The sequence below is a fragment of the Acartia tonsa genome, chromosome 2 (assembly GCF_053477335.1).
Source record: "Acartia tonsa isolate MP-2025a chromosome 2, ASM5347733v1, whole genome shotgun sequence".
NCBI classification, from domain to species: Eukaryota; Metazoa; Arthropoda; class Copepoda; order Calanoida; family Acartiidae; genus Acartia; species Acartia tonsa.
In genome coordinates this window covers 26,329,677-26,353,543 of record NC_137261.1, presented here as the reverse complement: position 1 = coordinate 26,353,543, position 23,867 = coordinate 26,329,677, and the positions used below count along the sequence as shown (strand labels likewise).

The 23,867-nt window shown below is 32.0% G+C and overlaps 1 protein-coding gene across 1 annotated transcript in view; it reads right to left on the bottom strand.

The window, feature by feature from the left end:
* Positions 1–23,867, bottom strand: part of LOC145307628 (reticulon-1-A-like) — a 285,455-nt gene that overhangs the window by 7,863 nt on the left and 253,725 nt on the right. Inside the window, exons 2-4 of the mRNA XM_080150106.1 lie at positions 10,576–10,657; positions 2,711–2,835; positions 1,519–1,584 (exon numbers count right to left, since the gene is read on the bottom strand). Coding sequence (XP_080006232.1) covers positions 1,519–1,584; positions 2,711–2,835; positions 10,576–10,645 — 261 coding nt within the window. The 5' untranslated portion in view covers positions 10,646–10,657. The remainder of the gene's footprint in view (positions 1–1,518; positions 1,585–2,710; positions 2,836–10,575; positions 10,658–23,867) is intronic.

Here is a 23,867-nt window from a genome sequence, read left to right as displayed (position 1 = left end):
GTAATTATATTCCTATGTACAGGATACATCAACAAGTACTAGCTGTGCCAAAGGATCCTGAAACATATGTAATAATATTCCTATGTACAGGATACATCAACAAGTGCCAGCTGTGCCAGAGGATCCTGAAACATATGTAATTATATTCCTATGTACAGGATACATCAACAAGTACTAGCTGTGCCAAAGGATCCTGAAACATATGTAATTATATTCCTATGTACAGGATACATCAACAAGTGCCAGCTGTGCCAGAGGATCCTGAAACATATGTAATTATATTCCTTTGTACAGGATACATCAGAAAGTGCCAGCTGTGCCAGAGGATCCTGAAACATATGTAATTATATTCCTATGTACAGGATACATCAGAAAGTGCCAGCTGTGCCAGAGGATCCTGAAACATATGTAATTATATTCCTATGTACAGGATACATCAACAAATACTAGCTGTGCCAGAGGATCCTGAAACATATGTAATTATATTCCTATGTACAGGATACATCAACAAGTGCCAGCTGTGCCAGAGGATCCTGAAACATATGTAATTATATTCCTATGTACAGGATACATCAACAAGTGCCAGCTGTGCCAGAGGATCCTGAAACATATGTAATTATATTCCTATGTACAGGATACATCAACAAGTGCCAGCTGTGCCAGAGGATCCTGAAACATATGTAATTATATTCCTATGTACAGGATACATCAACAAGTGCCAGCTGTGCCTGAGGATCCTGAAACATATGTAATTATATTCCTATGTACAGGATACATCAACAAGTGCCAGCTGTGCCAGAGGATCCTGAAACATATGTAATTTTATTCCTATGTACAGGATACATCAACAAGTGCCAGCTGTGCCAGAGGATCCTGAAACATATGTAATTATATTCCTATGTACAGGATACATCAACAAGTGCCAGCTGTGCCAGAGGATCCTGAAACATATGTAATTATATTCCTATGTACAGGATACATCAACAAGTGCCAGCTGTGCCAGAGGATCCTGAAACATATGTAATTATATTTCTATGTACAATATACATCAACAAGTGCCAGCTGTGCCAGAGGATCCTGAAACATATGTAATTATATTCCTCTGTGCAGGATACATCAACAAGTGCCAGCTGTGCCAGAGGATCCTGAAACATATGTAGTTATATATTCCCCTGTACAGGATACATCAACAAGCGCCAGCTGTGCAAAAAACATCTATTAAATTCTTTTTCTGGATATCCTATAATAAAGAGTATTAAGTTTTTTGTCTGAAGCTACAGAGAACACGGAAAAAAATGGTTGTGCTTTCTTGTGAATCTTAGTAAATGTCTTGGGGTGGTTTTAGACTATCATCCTGAACTCTTCCCTTATGGCTAGGCGCGAAGCAACAATTCTTTTAATCAGATAGATTTTTTGGGGGGTATGGAGGAGTTTTAGTAAAAAAATTTGTATTAATGTAATTTTTTAGTAGTGTTTAATGTTTATTAGTGGATAAAAATCCCATTAGTAAATCGTTACCTTGCAGGGCTTCTTCAGGAATCCCATCATATGTACATAAACCTTGCACCCTACGCCTCCAAGGACCTAAAAATTACAATATATGATCTAGATAAATCATATGGATGCTTTGCTTATAAAGTAGTACCTTGTTGTCCTAGGAAGCAAAGCATCAGACCGAAATCCGATGAATAGGATAATTATATCATACAAAGATTTGCTCTCAAAAAAGTTATAAAAATTGACATGTTATAAATGGAGGTACGGACTTTCATGTAACGATTATAGAGTTGCACGGCTTCCTAAATCGTACCTAACAGTTTTAAGAATCATCATAAAAAACTTGAAATCTATAGGAAAATTCCAACATTCAGGTGTTAAAAAACAAAAAGTGTTATCCGTTACGAACGAACGGACCAAACTGATGTCAGAAAAGCTTCGCTTTAGAAAAAGGAATATGCTATCCACCAACAATGTATGTAAATTAAATTTAAAACTGAAAACGAGTCATCACTTCCCCCATATTGTCAAATCCTCCAGCTGCAAAAATTCGCAAAAAGAAAATTTGCAAATCGATAAAAAGTTACGTTTTAGGTTGACAGAGAAGAAAAGTGGAAGGAGTAATTAGTGCTGTGGTAATAGATAGCTTTAGTGGTGATTTGATAATGTACTAAAAAAGACGGAATTGAAGACACATTAAAAAATGAACTATTCTTTTCTTAGAAAACATCTAAAAATTTTGAAAATTAAACATATGCAAATTCTTTGAATATTAGTTATCATTCTATTCATTTTTTTGCATACAAAATTTTTATAGTACATTATACAAAACTGTATTTGGAGTTAAAAAGTACATACAATTCTAAAAGAAAATATATATTTGAAAGCTACGCTAATAGTAAACAAAAACAATATTGTTCCAGATATTTGAAATTATGATAATTGTATTTGCAAAAATGATAGATATATAATTTAGTAACAGGATCTTTTTGTGTCCGTCTGCACTTAAAGATTTCACTGACTGCTGAACCGAAATGGTTTTTCTTTACAAAGTAGCTTCTCATAGGTTCTGGGAAGGTTTATAACTATTTTGTGGACCACCCTCTCAAGATAAATTGTCAAGAATAAAAAGAATATAGCGGATATTTTTGGTAAACAGCCGGTAGCCGTAAGTCTTTAGATATGCCAATAGTTGTAGTCCAACCAAACTTACCGCCAATAACAAAACATTAGAAACAATAGAAATAATGGAGTATGCCGCGAGACAGAACAGCAGGACAACACCGAGAACAAGGGAAACTCCGGAGGCAGCTGGGTCAGCCCAGTGGAACAGCTTACCTGAAAATAATAATACATTTGGATCTGTTATTCTATCAACACTAATAATGGCACTTCCAATAAAGAGTACCAGGGGCTTCTACTCAAACTTATGTCTTGAATATCGAACCCTCCCAACCCTACCTTATTTCTATTTTTGATCATATTTTTACGGGGTAAAACCTACGGGGTTCACCTCACCATTATTTGATTGGTTTAATTAGCCTTTTATAAGTATCACAAATATATGATTTTTCTAGTTTGTGGTCTAATGCACTATGAGAAAAACTTTTAGGGTATGAGGCATTTTATTGAAAAGCGTGTTGCATCGTAGGAGGCTGTAGGTAGTCATTTATGATATACTAGCGAATGCGCCGCAAGCATCTAAGGACTCAAATCTTTACAGGGCTACGAAAAGAGGCAGCGAAAATGCCCAAAAACCACTTAAGGCTTTAATCTAAAAATAAGCCTTAAACCATCCCAGGGCCTAAGTGAAGTTTACCAAAGAGGGCAAACCAAATTAGTTCTGTACGTAGTAATTATATTATAAAACTTTTTTTATTTTGAAAATTATTATTGTTGTTTGTTCTTCTTGACCATGAAAATTACATGATGTTGATGGTAATATTTATGTTTCAGATTATAGTTTATATCATTTTTACATCAAGTTTTTCGTGTTCTTATTGTAGTTGGGAAGCTGAATTGAAAATTATATGGTTCAGTTATATATTTACGCGGGAATTTTACATTTCAATGAAATCAATAGAGGGAAAAGGGATGAAAGAACTATATGTCCCGGCCCCGTTGGACCCTGTGCCGACTTTCAATTGGGTCTTTGAATAGCAGCCAATAGCATCATAAATAATAACACAGCCAAATCGCTAAAAAATAACAGAAAGCAATTTGCTAGCAGATGAAGGTAGTTATCTAATTTAAATGGTCCGTTATGCTATAAAAGACAACTATGTATGAAGGTATTTTAGCCTAACAATTAAGAATCCGAATCCGCTATAATAAAACGGATTCCGAATTTGGATTCGGATTCCAAAATCGGCCATAAATTGGGCGGATTGGCAACACTAATAACTAACTTTGTCCATCCATGATTATTTTATGTTTCGCTACACATGAAGGATATCATTTTCGTTTAAGTAAAGAATCCATCTTTCCATAACATGCTATTTCTATTCAACTCCACAACATTTATAAGAAATTTTAATGTAAAAAACTTTGGTAAATATTTTGTCAAAAGTCGTACTGCAAAAACAACGCAGTTTTATACATTAATAATACAAAAATAAGAATTAAAATAATCTATAAAACCCAAAAGGATCTGAATTTATTTACGATTAATCTAATTTTGTACTTTAAAAAAATTAGAATTTTGAAAAAAACAATTAAAGCTAATTAACTACGTTCTTCTAACAAAGATCCTTTTCTATGATTAGTTTGATCGATCAATATTATAAAATTTTGTATACAAGCCTAAGCTTTTTAAGCCTGTCATAATAACTTTTAATGATTCGACATAGTCCTTTCAAAATTTTGTCAGTCATACCCTCTTCAATTAAAGGCATTTAGTCGACACAAATCAATAAATTAAGATGTCGGATTAATAATCTCTTGTTGAAAAGAGTTATTTAACATATTCTCTAATAGTACATAATTACGACTGCGATTGTAATGGAAAAATTATATTCTTGATTAAAACAAAAAAGTCACTCAACGTTATATTTGGGTCAAATTAAAAAACACCTTTACTTCTTACTAATTAAACAAATATTTTATTCAATATTTCTAAACTTAAAAAAAATAAATATGAAGATATTCATAGTGCATTAAAAAAATGAGGACATTACAATACAAAATACCAATGGCAGGCCAGTCGACATTTTAATTGATCAATGGTAGGCCAGTATGAAGTCATTTTTATAGGTACTATAAAAATCTTTAGAAAGAAGCTGTATCAACTTTTTTGCTTTTTATTTAAGATAGCTAGCCGGTTCTTTCAGTAAGTAGTAGATGTAAAATTTTTCATAGAATTCAGATATGCAATCGGTTTTTTTGTAGACCTCTTATTTTTTAAGTAATTTAAGTTTTTTTAAAAAATAATTAAGTCTGTTTTAAGGTACTAAAACGCAACAAAATAAAAGAAGAAAATGGCCAGTATGAACAAAAATAGTAAGATCTTTAATTTGACACCTTACTTTTAAAATTCTGTTGAGTAATTATTGAAAAAATCTATTTTTTTAACCTCGGTTTAATAAAAACTTTAGACCTAAATATTTTCTCAAACAGACATAAAAAACATGGGTTCATATATACCTTTAGAATCAGAAAAATATTACGAATCTATTCTAAGCAAAATTAAAAAAGTTTTATAAAACTATAATAGAAAAAATAAGTTTATTTTAAGAATCATAATTTTCGGCTTTAAAGGGTTAGCTTGAATCATAGGCGTCCAAGGGGGGGGGTAATGGGCCATTTGGCACCCCCAAAATTTTGTGAACAATACCCCCCCCAAAAAAAAATTACCCCTACCTTGGGGGTGCCGTAGGTACCCCCAACGATTTTGGGGGGGGTATTTACCCCACCCAAACCATTTTGGGGGGGGTAATTACCCCCCCCAAAATAAGTGTTCTTTAAAAAAAAATTTTGGGGGGGGTATTTACCCCCCCCACATTGAATGTTCTTAAAAAAAAAAATTTTACTGAAATTTTTTTTTTTTGGGGGGGGGAGTAAATACCATCCCGGGGATCTATGATGTAATTGTAAAGCACTGAAGATTCCATAAAATAGATACCTAACTAAATTAAATATTTCAATAAATAATGAAAAAGAATTTCTATAAGCGATTTCTTTTGGGAGGATGTCAGGGTGTCTCAAAACTAGTTATAAAACTTACCAGGACCTATAAGACGCTTCACTTTAAAGTATAATCATATTGGTTCATTGGTTAGTGAGTTAATTATTGTATTTTTATGTTCTAAAGAATGAGATACTACTATATATTTGAATAGTAGTGGCGCCCTTAGCTAAATAGCCTAAAACCACTCAAAGGATTGACCTATAATAGTGTGGAACCATCATGGGATCTATGTGAAGCTTTCCTAAAAAGAAGAACTCAGTATTAAAAGTAATGAAATCTGAAGCTATAGTCAAATAAACCTTACTTACTACTTTATGTTATAGGATAGTACTTATTAACTTAATAGATTAGGTAGGTGCTTTTTTTACATAATTAAATTACCCCCCCCAAAAATTTTACCCCCGGGGTAAATTAGTTTGGGGGGGGTAATTACCCCCCCCAACAGATTTGGGGGGAGTATTTACCCCCCCCAACAGACTTTAGGGGGGGTAATTACCCCCCCCAATCAAATTTTACCCCCGGGGTAAAAATTTTGGGGGGGGTAAAAAAAAATTTCGGCGCGCTTCGCGCGCCATTTTACCCCCCCCAAACACGAATTACCCCCCCCCCTAAAATTTTTTACCCCCCCCAAAAAAAAAAGCTTGGACGCCCCTGGCTTGAATCAAACCTGAACCAAACCTAAACAAAAGACAATGCAATGTAGCAAATATTTTTTAAACACAAGAAACAATAATGTATTTTTAACTGCATTGTTTTGAAGTTTATAAACAGACTGATGCATATTTGTTCATAATTTTTCATTCTTTACATGTTCTTTAATATCACTATATTTATTGTAGTATCTATTGTATATATTGTATGAATGTTCTCCTTTTTTTCTGGCAGTTCTATAGGTTAATTTTATAGGTTAAGCTTCCCGATTTGTCAATTTTTGCGATTTGTGATTGGCTAGTTTAGTAGTTACAATTCTTAAAATAAACTTTTTATTTTTTCTATTTTTTATTACAATTTTTTTAAACTTTTTCAATTTTGCTTAGAATGAATTCATATTATTTTTCTCATTCTAATGGTATATATGAACCCATATTTTTTATGTCTGTATGAGAAAATATTTAGGTTTAATGTTTTGATTAAACCGAGGTTAAAAAAATAGATTTTTTCAACAATTACTTAACAGAATTTTAAAAGTAAGGTGTCAAATTAAAGATCTTACTATTTTTGTTCATACTGGCTATTTTCTTCTTTTATTTTGTTGCGTTTTAGTACCTTAAAACCGACTTAATTATTTTTTTTAAAAACTTAAATTACTTAAAAAATAAGAGGTCTACAAAAAAACCGATTGCATATCTGAATTCTATAAAAAATTTTACATCTACTACTTACTGAAAGAACCGGCTAGCTATCTTAAATAAAAAGCAAAAAAGTTGATACACCTTCTTTGTAATCTGAAAGATTAACACTTTTTATATTATTTATTAATTTCTCAATTACCCTATCCCTCCCTAAATATAGCCATTATATGCCTTTGACTATTGCTCATTTTCCCTGGAAATTTTGGAATGGACGGTGCAACCGTTAGCGAAATCTTACTGGGCATACAAACACATACATCAAGTTAGTAGTAAATATGAAGAAAAACTTAATTTGATATTTTGAAGTAAACTCTTTCTTTCTTACTCTATGCAATAAATGAAACAATGGCACTTACACACACACATATATACACACTCACACACATGTCACATACACACATGTCCAAGTCTAAATAATAATAATGGCAGATTACAGTTACAACAATTTACACATCTATTATACAATCAAAATTACAGTTTAACTTCTCTTAAGTAATTTTCTTTTTTATTGCTCTAAGCTACAACAGAATTTTAACCAAATTATTTGCCTCTTTTTCTTTTAAATTAAACAACAAACAAGACAATTAAATTGTTTAGATTTTATTAAATATTTCGACTGTACATAGCATTAACTAAATAAAGGTGATGATGGCATTTTCTGGTAAAATTATGACTGCTAATATATTTCAGCACTCAAATAGGACACAGAATTTAAACCAAAAATATAAAATAATTTAGTTTTGGCTTATTTGATTTATACTTCGTAATTAGAATTTCACAATACAAATTTGATTCATAGAAATGACGAAATACAGACCCACGCATACAAAATTAGTCAATCAATGAATAATTAGCAAAACAGGGACAATATTCTGCAAAACAAAACTATAGGTTGGATTAATGAGAGTGAAAAATTGATAGTAGAAGTGTTCATTTTCATGAATCTAATATAGCAGTAATAAGCTGTTTAGTTCTAATGCTTTTTTTTTAAAGCGAAGCTTTTCTATAATTATTATTATTATTTTTTATGAGTAGGTTATCTTTCAAGGATGAATATCCCTTTAAAAAGTTACTAGCACGCAGATTTAAGAAAAGCTTATTCTTAATATATGTTGAATTATATAAATGCTATAATCATTTATTTATTACAATATAAATAATTCATATGCTATAGATGATGTTAGATAATTGTTTCAAATAAATCAAAATATGTAAATATGCGATGTTTAAATAAATTATAAACTATATGAATAATATAAAATTTGCATTGTATACTAAAAAATATAAATTTCTGATAGATTATTGTTATTTTCATTGATAAAATGATTTAAAGCTTGTTTAAAATTTGCGGGTAAAAGTGTGATTACAGTTTTAACACTTGCGCGTGGTTTTTACAAAGAACAAGGATGACAACATCCATAAAAGCGAAGCTCTGAAATGGAAGGACAAACGAACATTAACACTTGTAGATTGTCAGAACTAAATTAGCAGAATATTAATGCATCAGTACAAACAATATTGTAGGTAAATTTGTTGCAAAACTGCATAAATAGATAATACTGTTTATGGACATACTTAAATTTTTGGGACTTGTTTATAGAGATGCTTTGCTTAAAACGTTTTACCTTGTTGTTATGGGAATCAGTTTTTAAAAAATCAGAAGAATCGGATAATTTTAACATACAAAAATTTGTTGTCAAAAAAGTTAAAAATCGACATGTTTCAAAAGGACGTACGGACATTCCGGCATTGAATATAGAGTTTCTACGCTTTTTAAATTGTACCTAACTACTTTATGAATCATCATGCAAAGTTTGGAATCGATAGGACAATTCTAACCTGTTTAAATTAACGAAAAGAGCTAAATCTCTGTGACGGACGTACGGACGGACGGACCGAACATAATTATAGAAATACTTAGCTTTTAAAAACAAAAATTGAACCCTCAAGATGTTAGTATTTAAAATCAAATACAAGATGCCTTACATTTCATGGGTTCTAACTAAGAAAACTAGACTAAAACCATCTCATGGCAAATATAAAGTTCAGCCCTATTGGTTAACCTTATTCTTAGATCCTTACCACAAATAGAAACCCTAACTAGATTTAATTTTTTTTCGAACACAAAAACACAAAATCAAACAGGACAACCTCTACTATCAAAAGTTCTGCATGTCAGGGGTGTTTAAAAATTTTATCACAGTTAAGCTAATGTATTTGAATTCTTATGAAGAACGTTTTTCTTATTTAGAAATATTATATTAAAATGTTTAAATATTGTATGAATTGCAAAATTTATATTGATCAATAATTCACAACAATGTTTTAAAACTTTCTTCATCTTAAAATTTTAATTTTTACAAGAATGGAGTGGATCATAACGCATAAATTAAGCTATAACCCTTCTCTTTCCAAGATATTATAAGTATAGGATGAATTTATAAATATATATTAGAAGATATCGGGGACGTCCAAGCTTTTTTTTATTTAGGAGGGTAAAATGAAGGGTTTCAAAGGTTTGAGTGGGATAATATAATGTATTTTTTTTTTAAATGTGGAGGGTAAAATTGGGGATTTCAAAGTTTTAGGGGGGTGAAAAAACTGCTTTACCCCCACCCGTGGAAGTCTATAGGAGATATGGTTATTTTTTTCGTCTATTGCATTTTCTTTCAACCCTGAATTCACAAGAAATGGAATGCACTCATTCTGACAAAATTGTATATCATGAAATTGTAAATATATTATTACTATAGTCTACCAAATCTACAAAGCAATTTCAATATGTTTTGTAAAAACTATAGAAATGACTTTGGTAAGAAAAAGGTTTAATATAACTTAAATTTACCTAATCAAAAATAAGTTTTAGATAATAGCTTAATTTTTTTGCTGAACGCGCAGGGAGAAAGAAGACATTTGGCTGTTTAAGACACTAGTCTCCAAAGTTTTATTATAACGTTTTCTTATTCGTTGTCTCAACTTTTATTAAATTTTGATTGGTTGATTAATTTAGTTGGGTATCCAAACGTTTCAGTCACGTTCTAACCTATAGAACGGGTTATTTTTTGTATCATCATTAGGGATGTGCATTGTGTTATCCTTTTAGACCCCTGTGAACGCGAATATTTGTGCGCAGCATTGAATGTATTCTTTAAAATGTTTTGGAATTTTCCAAATATGTTAAGATTAAGTTAAAAGGTACAAGAAACTAAAAATTAATTAATTTCTTGCTGTTAATCTCTTATACAATACCTGTATAAATCATTCTTGATTCAAAAGTCAATGTTTATTGTTAATATCATAAATATCAATTCTTAAATCACCAGAGATAAAGTGATAAGACTATGAAAAATAAAGGAATCTGCTTTGGTGATTTTAATGAATTATTGCCACCTAGTTTTCCTGACACTTTTAAGGAAAGCATCGAATGTGACAAAAGGCAATCAAAGTTTCGTGATTAAACGGTACTTCACAGATATATTCTGCAGGGATTTTCCCCGATTTTCCTGCGCCTAATATTGCAATAAAAAAACTATTACTCACCCATTGCAGAATAGTCGCTATAATCCACTTCCCTTCTGGCGCTGCCGTTTCTCTGATTTTTCTTTCCCATTTTGATTAAACTGAAAGTAATAATCCACATAAGCAACTAATTTCAACCTGCATAAAATACTTATGTAATATCTTATTATTTTATGATTGTTGTATATTGTTTCTTGTAGAAATAAATATTTAAATGTCAAAATGTCTTGGAGGTCATAACTGTGCATGGTAATGTGTTGCATCTGTTCGGGGTCAAAACTAATTAAGTCGCGCACAGCAGCCGTAGGAATTCTTTACTTATGACTTGATGATATTCGAACCTATCACCTCCCCGACGACGAGCGGATGCGCTACGTGTTGAGCCACTGTCGCGGATAACATTTGTTTCCACTCATTGTTCTTTAGTTGATTATATTTAAAAAGAACAATCAAATAATTTTATGACCATCTATTATCAGAACTTGTATATACTATTTTATTGCATTACTTTAAAATGTTTAATGTACAAATAAATATGTATACTTATTTGATAAGAATATTGTCATTTACAACTACTACATACTATAGAACAAAGATGACGTCTTTTGTGATACTTAGACCCAAAGTTTTTTTATAGACAGTATGAAGAGCTTCGTGATTAAATAGTGTCCAAAAAGAATATTCTTGGAATTATGAAGATTTTAATTTGTCGCGATACCGCTTATATTAAGTAAAATGGACATAACTACCTTTAATTTGTAATTATAGAGATGCTTCTATTTCACATTATTAAACATAACACTTTATGATAATGAGTATATAGCTGCTAATCTAGATTCTTCCCTGTTTAAGATAAATATGACGATCTAACATTCCTACATTTTCGATAACCTGCATCTATTACGAACATTTAACCTATGTAACCTAATCCTATTACAGAACATAATTAGTTATCTATTTTAGGGAAGCTTAACATAGTTCCAGGGTGGTTTTAGGCTATTTTATCTTTAAATTTAAGCCTTGGGATGGTTTCGTTCCAGTTTTCTCCCAACCGACTTTTCCATTTGAACACAAAGGGGCGCAGTCGCTTGTAAAAAATTAAGTATGGAAATACTTAGATTGTAATATATAAAGTTTTGAAGGGCAAAACTTAGGATATAATTACCTTTAAAATGTACTGTTAAATACATTTAAAGGTCAGATCGCGAGATCAAGACAAGTACACTAAATCTAGTTTAAGATTACATTAATCTAAAAGCAAAATGATAATATGGTTATAGTATATAGTCATACAACTACAAATATTTATTAAATCACTAGTAAAAACATTTTTAATGTTTAAAAATTTTTGGTCACTATATGAAATATGAATCATTTCAAATGATTTAACACTTTGTGGCTTTTTTGATTGGTGGTTGATTTAGATCTGTGTTAGGAGATACTGTTTGTCTTGCTGGCTGTTGTGTTGATTGCTGTGCTGCCTACCACCAACCCTCTCACTATAACTACCACCAACCTTTCTAAATATGCTGTTACTTAGTACATAGGCCACATATGTGGAAGTATGTGTGTGTGTGTGTGGGGGGGGGGGGGGGTAGAGTGGTGCGTACGTGTTCATTCAAGTTTACCTCCCTCTATCTATCTCTCTCTCTCTGACTCACATACTTACTCCGATCTCTCTCTCTCTCTCTCTCTCTCTCACACACTCTCTCTCTCTTTCTTTTATTCTTCATATCTGTCTCTCTCTCTCTATTTCTCCTCTTCTATAACTAAGGGACATAAACTTAAATTATAAAAAAATAAATAGCCCTCTGAAAGTTTTTTTGCTGGTTAAAATGCTTTGGCCTGTAAACTGGTACAGTTCCTTATCACACAGAGTTAGGAAGCACTTCCAGACAAGGATGGTGCAATCAAAGGGTTGCTTACCTGTTAGATGTTATAAGCAGAGTGTTTGAAATTTTATTAATTTTTATCTATGTCCCTTTTTCTCCTTGTCTTTCTTATGAAACTTCCTTTATTGTGCTTCACGGGGACGTACGTACACGCTACGTTGCTTGCAATTGTATGTAGATAAGTACACCAACACAGCGCTCATATGTGTGTGTATGTATGTGTGTGTGTGTGTGTGTGTCAAAGACTTCCAACGCGACATATACAGGTGTACCGTATATATCATGATCCAACTCACCAACCTCACACACACACACTCACACACACATACAAGAGAAAAGACAAAAAATCTATAAAACAAATCATTGTAATCATATTTTTTCAAAAGTTCATCTTTTTAAATGTAATTGTCATCTTTAATTGAGCAAATACTTTAATTTAATCTTCTTCCAAACAGTTTTGGCCTATTTCATTAAGCTAGGTTGGGTTAGAGCCCCGTAGGGTTAGGAATATGGAAACAAAACAATACCAAAATATTTATTTATGTCCAGGGGAATGAATATTGACGATTAATTGGTGGTTATCCCCAATGATAACAAACAAAACTATCCTTTCTATAGATCAATATCTTTGATTGGAACCAACCAAAAAAGACTAAATAAAAGTCCCCAAAGTTTAAAGAAAACGAATGGAGAACAAATAATAAAATTAGAATGATTTCAAATAAAACCATAATTTTTTGTGTATAGAGGGGGGGGGGTGGAGACCCTCCCTAAATATAAGAATTCCATCATATTTATTCTTATAATTGTTTTCAAAAATACTTATCCCTACAGCTGTTCACTAACAGCTGTTTTTAATGAAGTTGCTGTTGTCCATAGAGAAATAGAAAAAGAGCACCACTTTGATTTTAAACAGCTGATCTTAGAATGAATGGGATAAATAAAAATATCTAAATTCCAATTATAGTATTAAAAGATTTTATTCACCTTGATGAAACTTAAAGCTTTGACCCTAGATTCTAGGGGTTTCGCCTCAAGAAGATGGGGGGGGGGGGGACCCTTAACAATCAACATTTGTTGAAAAAATCTTCAACTTCATTTGATACTTTTTGGAGAGAAGCGTGTCCTATTTCTGAGAAAAATCTCTTAAACTACATTACCAGCAAGAATAATCCCTGAAAAGCACAATCAATAATAGATTTTAAAAATGTTGTAAAAAATATCTTTACTTATCACTCTATGATGGGCATTTAAATTGTGAACAATTGGGGAAAGAGGCGGGCAGTTGCTGGAATGGTATGGTAGGCCTTTGGATATTGGAATAAGTGTAATAAAACCGATTTTATTGGAGTTTTACCTCATATTGCATATGATCCACAAACTTACTTTTTTACAAAAAAAAACCAACAAATTTTGAATTCAAGTTAGGGTTAGAACCACCCCTCAATGATAGTACACCCGTAGGAGCCCTAGGGGAAGGGTTTTAATAGTGTAAAAATAGATTTTAGGGAAAGCACCGTTTATTGCTAGGAAGATTGGCAAAAATCTAAAATTTGATTCAAAAAAGAGTCTCTAAGTATTTTAATTTCTTTGGAATACATTTACCTGTCCACGATTTAAAGATTAAAGCCATGTTAGTAATGCATGGTTGTTACTAGGTCAACTTAAATCCTTTATTTTAAACATTTTTTTAAAACAGACGAAAATATATTCTACGATTTAATTAATATAGAAAATACTAGTGTTTTGCCTAAATAAAAATTGATATAAAAATAGCCTAAGACCATCCAAAGCAGTGACGAGCACAGGGTTTTGGAAAGGGATTGCGCGAAGCGCACCCAAAAACCTGGATTATTTGTAATATTTTTCTATCTATATATTTTAAACATACGTACATTCTGAAGTAAAATCAAATAAAACAGTTTTCAAAGCGAGGTAGACAAACCGAATTGATTTTATATTTTCGCTGGGAATATTTACAAATTTTTCCATTACTGGGTCTGTGCTTTCATTGTACGTTTTGTACTCATTAGTATCAATCGATTTATTATTACTTGGATGTTGCACCAGATTTTCATGCACTTTGATATAATGATGGCTAAAATAATGATCCCCTACAACCACCCCCTCCCTTCCTACTAGATGAACAAACTAACCAATAAATTATGTAATCAGCCATAGGCGTCCAAGGGGGGGGGGGGGTAATGGGGCGAGTACCCCCCCCAAACGATTTTGGGGGTGCCGTATGCACCCCCAAATTTTTTTTCATTTTACTCCCCCTTTTAAAATTTACCCCTACCCTGGGGGTGCCGTAGGCACCCCCAACCATTTAGGAGGGGGTATTTACCCCCCCCAAATTTTGGGGGGGTAAATACCCCCCCCAAAATAAAAAATCTGTAATAATAAAAATTTTTGCGCGCTTCGCGCGCATTTTTAATACAATAAATTTAATTAAATTTTAATTTACCCCCCCCAAAAATTTTACCCCGGGGGTAAATTGGGGGGGGTAAACTAAATTTACCCCTGCCAACAGATTTTAGGGCAAATTTTACCCCCGGGGTAAAAATTTTGGGGGGGGTAAAAAAAATTTGCGACGCGCTTCGCGCCATTTTACCCCCCCCCCCAAAAAAAAACGAATTACCCCCCCCTTAAAAATTTTTTACCCCCCCCCCCCAAAATAAAAAGCTTGGACGCCCCTGTAATCAGCCCAAATTCACGACAATTTCCCCCCTGTATATTCTACATCCATTTTGTTGACGCCCTTTAGGATTAAACTATTGTCCTTTTCTTCGTCAAGACATAATTTTCTTGGATCATTATTTATTTTATTTTGCCACGTTCTACTATTGTTTGAAGAATAGATTCCCTTTCTGCATACTTCATATGCACGTAACATTTTTTTTATTTATTCTTTCTATTGTGTTCCAGGGAGGGAGGAGACATTGCGCTGTGTATTACACTAGTCCCCAAGGTTTTATATTTATGTTTTCTAATTTGTTGGCTTACTAACTTTGGGGACTTTTAATGAATTTTGATTTGTTGGCTCATTAAGTTGAGTGTCCAAACGTTTCAACAATTGATTGTAATCTACAGAAGGGTTTAGTTTTTGTATTATCATTGGAAATGTACGCCAATTTATCGGCTATTGTCTTATCCCTTTCTATCACTGGTTAGCTTCACACAATAGCAGCTTATCATCCGGGATTGGCAGCCGCCCATTATTTAAACGGCTTGTCTGTGGATTGTCTACAAATGAATTGCTCGGTTGCAGCTGATTAACGTTTATTTACTCCCAGCTTTGGCTGCGGATTGTCCATAATTTTTGCAGATTATATAGAAGTGTCTGAAGTTGAAACAAACTGCCGCTTGATGCGGCTGCCAGCTCTGATTATGATGCTAGCATGTAAAGTAAGAACTCAGAATTATGAATGTAAATTATATCATTTTAATTTCATTACGACTACTTCATGTGTAAAACACGCAGGGACTTACGGGATACCTCATCAATTCAGTTTTTTTTTGTATGGGGATTAAAAAGCATCCTTGAAAAATCATTTAAGAAAGTGCGGTTTAATAAAAAGTTTGATACTTTTAGGACGATTCAATCATTATTAAAGAGGCATATGAAGGAAAAAGATGATAAGTTTCACTTTCGTTTAATCCATTGTATTCGTGGCAATACAATAGTTTGAAATCCCACAATTACGGCATCTTTCACATTCTAGCTGTTTTAAATGTAATTTATATAGTTACTCTGTAATTTGCTATTTCTTTTATAAAGGAAATAACATTGATCTCTCCTTCTCTTTCTATGTCTTTTATTCTTTTTCTTTATCTTTTTCTTTATCTTTTTCTTTATCTTTTTCTTTTTCTCTCTCTACCACTTTTACTCTCTCTTTCTTATTTTTTATCTCTCTTTCTTATTTTTTTATCTCTCTGTCACTCTCTATTTCTTTTTCTTTCTTTTTGTCTTTCTTTATCTCTCTTTATCTCTCTCTCTCCTTTTTATGTATATATTGCAAATTTATTTTCAATACTGCGATGCTATTACTTATGGACATATTTGTCCTTGCTTCAATATTATTCCGAATAAAAAAAAATATTTAATTACATTTGTACAGTATTTAATGTTAATACTTGCAATATAGGGTAAGAGATATAAGTTTTCCGGAATTGTAATGTAGGGAGTAGATTTGAAATCTGCATCAAATTTTAAGGATTTTTTATAAAATTCGTTTTTTGTATAATTCTTTATATAAAAGCGGAAATACAAATTAAGTTAATTAATTTTGGCATCTGTGATTGGTGGATTTAAAAAATCTGCGCTCTGATTGGATGTCGTACATCATTCAACCAATTAGAGCGCAGGTAGTTTAAAATCCACCTATCCTATTGGTCAAAATTAATTAACTTAAAATGTATTTTCGCCTTTAGATAAAGAATTTTACAAAAAACGAATTTTATAAAAAATCCTTAAAATTTGATGCAGATTTCAAATCTACTCCCTACATTAAAATTCCGGAAAACTTATATCTCTTAATATAGGGCTGATATTCCAAATTTAAACCCGCGTCGATGCTCTGAAAAAATTTTAAAACGAGGGATAGCCATATTTGGGTCAGGTTTAGACTCCCAGCTGATTTTTAAAATTGTAAAAGATTCCCTAAAACTTACAAGAGGCAAACGCCCATTTCATAATATTCAGTTGGACAAAATTGAATATGAAATAAAGGTACTGCCAATAATGTTATTCTTGATTATTGTTTGGTCACAGCAGTGCACTGGAAGAGAAACAATTATTCTGAAAAACAAATGTTAAAACATTATTTTTAAACAAAGACGAATTTTTTAATGGTGATGAAGCTGCTACACCTATTAGAAAAGCACAAAAAAGGAAGAGAAAAAGGAAAGATAGATTTGGCTATTTTCAGATTTGTCATGTTTACAGTCCATCATATCAATATTTCTCAATATGTTAATCAATGTAATGTAGAAGAAATTAAAAAAATCAGCCCTAATTAGTTATATCTTAGGATAAAGCAGCTAGTGCCTGGAATAGTTATATATCGCAAGTAGACTGTTTTTATTTTATTTAATATCTGATTATTCATAATTGATTATTCTAAATCAGCGGATATTAATCGGTTTTAAAGACATACTGGACAGAATATATTTTCTCGTATTCATTCGAATCCGGTGGATAGGAACCGGTTCTCATCCATACGAAAAAACTATGTCTAGCATCGTATTATATCCAGTTTTCTACGAATATAGAAATGTACAATCATAAGATTAAAACCAGTTTTTTTAGCCGGTGCCTCCGGCACCTCGGGGCTAAAAAAACTAGTTTTAATCTTATAATTGTACATTCTATATCCGCGGAAAGCCGTTTATAATACGATACGAGAAATAACTATTCCTAAACTTTCCACAGCTCATGTTATAAGTTAATTAAACAAAAGTGTATGTCTGCTAAAAAAATTTTAATTGGATGGATAATTCTGTCTGATTGACCATATAGAATATTAAATTTATGATACTGATATTCATAGCAAAGCTACTCTATAATGCAATTTGTCTGTCCGTACGTTCTTTCGTCCTTGTTCTATTTATTTTTCAACATTCTTATTCCTCATCTGATAGTGCACAGTCGCCTGGGGTAAACAACAAGCATTGCATTTTATATATTTTTATTAAACCATATCTAACAAAAAGAGTATCAATTAATTAGAAGAAGGCGATAAGGGTTAATTTCCCCCACCTCCCACATGTAAACGTTGACCCCTATGGTAAACAATTTAATTGAGGTGAAACAATTCCTCACCTTATTTAACCAAAGAGAGAGGGGACAATGGGCTGTACATTAGTCCCTAAAGTTTTATAATAACAATTTCTTATTCCTTGGCTCAACAACTTTGGGGACTTTAGTGAATCTTGATTGGTTGACTCATTAAGTTGAGTGTTCCAAAGTTTCAACAACGAATTTTAAACCACAGAAGAGGTAATTTTGTATATCAATTTATCGGCCATTGCCTTATCCCTTTAGATCCCTGTTATTCAACCCTATTTCTTGAGCAAAAAATGAACCCTCCAACCCCCCATCCACCAAATAGTTACAACTCTATCTCACATTGAGATCGTTTTCAATTGAGAAACCGTGTATTTACAACTGCAATAAGTACGTGGATAACTAAATTGCAAGGTTTTCGCCATTCTTTCTAATAAACTCTGATATCTCAAATACTGAATTAAAAGAAATGGCGCTGCGTTTTGGACAAATAAATTGTCTTTTAATTTTTTGTTTAAAATCTAAACGTATCAGTAACATAAACGCAAACAATAAGAACAATTTAGTTTAAGTTAATATATAATGCAAATTTGAACGATTTATATATGTCTGTCCGCCCGTCGGTCTGTCAGTATAATAATCTCATTAACCAATAGACCAATTAGGATCTGCTTTTCAGGGAAGATATCAACTGGTCAAACTATGATTTTCCTGGTGAGTGGGACGGAACCCCCTCCATTAAATTAAGAATCTTATTCTCTTTATAATGAACAAATTATTTAATGTTTAAGATCACATTTCCTCTAAGAACAAATCCCTTGAATCTAGGGTCAAAGCCACAAATAGCAGATTGCCTTTTTCTGTTTAAAAATAACTATTTTCAAAATAGCTCTCCTTTAATTTTCTTTTTAGTGAAGCTTTGTATAGTGGTTGGCTCTATAATTACAGAAATGTTACAATTAAGTTTAACTTGGTTTTATTGCAATATTCCCACATAAAACCGCCTACATTCAACCTAAAACTCAGCTTGCATTAAAAGGCTAAAATATTACATTTTAAACGAGGTTCAAAACAAATGCATAGATGTTTTTGATGCTCTACAATTCTGTATGGACGTATGTATCTAAAAAAATACAGTGTCTATGTTTACAATGTATAAATTCCACCTCACATTTTTAATTTTTGTTTAAAAAAAAATAGAAACAAAAAGGGGGGAGGGTTGTTCAAGAAGAGATTTTCCTGGGGGATGAGGGTGCCCACTTCCAAAATAATTATAAACCTTCCAAGGACCTATGAAAAGGTACGCTGTAAAGCAGAACCATTTCGGTTTAGCGGTTAACGAGAAACTTCGGTACACACACAAACAGACACCAAGAGATCCTGTTACTTTATTTTAAGAATGTCAATCATAATTATCTGAAAATATGTTAAGGCATCATTTTTATTTTACAGTGTTGAAAATCCTGATATAAAGTGTAGATGCTTTCAACCATTTCATGTTTATCATATTTTGCTCTAAAAAACACAAGAATGAAAATAATCAAAGAATTTGCAAAATCCTATGTTTAATGAATTGAATTATGTAATGTAGAGTTCCCCCAGCATTTAGGGGCTCTGTATTTAAATGGAAATGAGGGGGAAAATTGCTAAAAATCAAACCAAGGCTTAAATCTAAAAATTAATAGTTTACAACCATCCCGGGACCTATAGGAAGCTTCCTTAAAATGGAAAACTCTAACTGTTTAGTAGTTATTTAAATCTTAGGCTTTAGTCAAAAAAACCTTACTACTTTATATTTAAGGATGAGAAACAAAGAATTGGCAACTTATATATTTAGAATATCTGATTTACTCCTCTGGGAACGGTTGATAAAGTCCTAACTAAGCAATGTGCATGGCCATGAATTGCGCCTGTTTTTGGCCAAGAATTTCCTCTTTGCTTATATTGTTATCTTACGACAAAGCAACATTTAACGACTTTTTTTATGACGCGGTTTGGGCTAAGATTCATACCCATCACCTTCCCAACAACGAGCGGATGCGCTTCAATTACGGTTTACTATAGTAACTAACTAGCAACGTAAAAAAATGACTGGGTCTAGCGGACAAAGTGAGTTAGAGCATAGCCGCTCAACAGGAAGTAATTTCCCATGCCAAGGTAACTTTTGCACAAACTTGGGCTGTTCAAAAAGTGGTAAGAGCAAGGGAATGGGGTATCTAGGTATTTTGCAGTGCTTGATTGCACATATAAACCGCCCAAATCCACCAATTTACACATACACCCACACACACACTTACACACAAACATTCGTACACAAAAAAACGCACATGCAAACAGAAACTCAAAATCATATTTTAGGATACAAAATATTTTGATGTACTTTTAAAATGAACGTATATTTACAATTACAAAAATAAAACTCTAAAATGACATAAATTGCAAATTTTTCTAATATTTTGCAAAAATGACTTTACAAATACCATTTTTGCGATACCTTACAATATTTAAACAATTTAAAAATCTTAATAATAAATAAAAAAGATTTGCTAAAGAGTCTTAGTAATCCAGTTTGGTTCAAAGATGATATTCGATATAATGGTCCTATTATTTTTAAGCCAAGGGTGCAGTTTTAACTAGTATACTGAGCAAATTAATCAATATTGTAGAATAGTTATTTATCGCATCGTATCATAGTCAGCTTTCTGTGGATATAAAAATATTTTAATATTCATGGAAAATTGTCTGTAATGCGATGCTATACATGTTTTTTCATTATGGCTGAGAACCTGTTCTAATCCAGCGGATATTAATCGGTTTTGAAGCCATACTGAGCCATACTGGAAAATGGATTATTCAGTTCACGCGCCTGATAAAGGAACTTGATATAAAAAGTTTTGTCAAGATTTTGGCATGCTAGGTTTTGTGCATTCATATTTAACTTGGCAAATTTAACAATATTCTTTATTAATACAATATTAGTAAACTAGCGGCTACTCCCCTAGAGGCCTCTAGTGGCACTTTAAATGTTTTTTTGTTTGAGTCTCTAAGATACCTCTTTATGTTGCGTTCAAGTTCAAGTTCAAATATTTAATTTTTTTTTCATTTTTTGTGATTTCTCTTGGGAGGATGGTGGTACCCTACCCCAAAACAGTTAAAAACCTTCCCGGGACCTATAAGAAGCTACCCTGTTAAGGAGAATCCGATCGGTTCAGCGGTAAGTGAGATCCTTCGGTACAGACACACAGACAAACACACATCCTGTTACTTTATTATAAGGATGTATTTTTGAGAGGCAAAACTACATGTCAATTGTGAAAATGGATTTATTACTACTTGGATCTTACAGCAGATTTTCATGCTCATTAATAAAGTGAAACATGTAGCGGGCTGAAATAACGTTCCCATTCCTAATTTAACCCCTTATCCCATCACCTCACCTCCTATTGGATGAACGAGCTGACCATTAAATGACAGGGGAATCAACAACCGATACTGAAGACTGTCAATTTATCACCTGTCATAATATCCACGTATATACTACATCCATTATTGTGAATATTTGAATAGTAATATTATTTTGAAGCCAGCAGTTTTATTTTTATGTTACATTTTATGTAGAAAAAGATTTCGTGATTATTTTTAAAAAGAAAACCATACAGAAAACAAAGTTTAAAACATATAAGTTTTTTTAAAAATTCATTTCAAACTTAAGTATCAAATCTCTCTAAAATAGAATATGTCTCATTTTTATTGATGACTATATCTATGAGGTTTGGATATTGTGAGAAAATCTTGTATACCCTAAAAATGTTTCTCTCAGCTGGCTAATACAACGATCCCCTCCTTTACTCCAACCCTTACCCTATTCTAACCATGGAGGAACGTATTGACGAATATCTGAGGAATATATTACAATATCACAATATCCATGTATTCTATATCCACTATTAGTAGATGTCCAGTTAATCCATGTGTGGGTTGGTTTACCGGTATTTTTTGCTTGGGTGTTAATAAGTGCTTTTTTCAGGGATAAAAAAAATCAGTAATTGTCAATTAAAATAATAATTGTAACGCCAAAAAAAATAAGGAATGTCGACAATAAAGCATTGGAAAAAGCTTGTCATTGTTGAGTTTTCATCGATTCGGTTATTTCTATACTTCAATTATTTCATTTTTGCAAGTTACTTTATTTTTGTTGTTTTAACAATTAGTAGTATAGGTACTGCATCATTTAAGAGGCATAGAATGTACTTTAAAGCCTTAAAACATTTTTAATACACTGCTTATTTGTATTTTCATAAATCTACAAATTACAATAACAGGAAATAAACAAAGATTTAAAATAAATCAATAAAAAATAAATTATTTCTTAAAACTTGTTCAAGACTCATATGTACTATAACAAGGCTGACAACATCCATAAAAGCCAGCTTCGAAACGAACATTAACTCTCGTAAAGTGTCAGAACTGAATAAGCAAAATATAAATGTAAAAAGTTTTAACAAATTGTAGGAAAATTTGTTGCAAAACTGTTAAATACAGGATACTGTTTAATGGATTTGACATTCTTACATTTTAGGACTTGATTATAGAGATGCTTCGCTTATAATATTGCACTTTGTTTTCCTAGTAATCAGTATTTTATAAATCAATTAAACTGTTTTTATTGAACGTAGTACTGTTACTGTAATATTGATAAACAATTTAATAACTAATCTAATAATAAACTATAATTGCAAATTTCTCCTGTAAATATTTTGCAAATATTATAGTTTTTTTTACAACAAAACATTTGTTGCAAATTATTTTGAATTTTTTATCATATTTTTTTCAGTGGAAAGTTAATAAATTATTTAAGGTTTTATTTCCATTTGTTGAAAATATTTAGACTGAAACAAAAACTGTTATTACTTATTCCAACAATGAAATAATAAAAAGCAACGCAGCAAAGTTTATTTTATAATTATCATTCTGTTCTTAATATGCATGAAACATTATTGAATATTTTTTCATTATTTTGTTTATAACGATTAAAATAAGACATTTTGAAGAACATTCACCTTTAGTTCAATCACTCGTGGCCTCGTGGCAGATGGGTCAGCTGTCCACCGCTGGTACATTATTCATATTATTTACAGATTTGATGATATTTAACTAGAGGCACTTTTTTTCTATCCCCAAAAATAGTTATAAACCTTCCTAGGAGAACCATAAAAGTACAGCTGTTTTTAGGTACACATACATTCTGTTACTTTATTAAGAGGATAGTAAAAAACAATTAAAAGTAAACGAATAATACACTATTTACTATAGTAAAAATGGAATTAGATAGTGTGCTAAAGAGTAGCTTTGCTCCGTACCAATAAACTATTTTAAACTGGAGTTGTAGAAGGAAGTAAGCACGACTTGAAGAGCTGCTAGGCTATCAACCCATTAAGGTGTTTTTCTAACTGGAATTATAATAAGCAGCTATACATCGAACTAAAAAATATAGAACACTTGATATAAAATGGTATGACTTAAAGAGTGGCTTTGATCCAAACCATTAAACTATTTTAAAACTAGTAGTTGTGGTCCCACATTCGAATGACGTTAGAACGACATACAGAGCTGCTAGGCTATCAACAAATAAA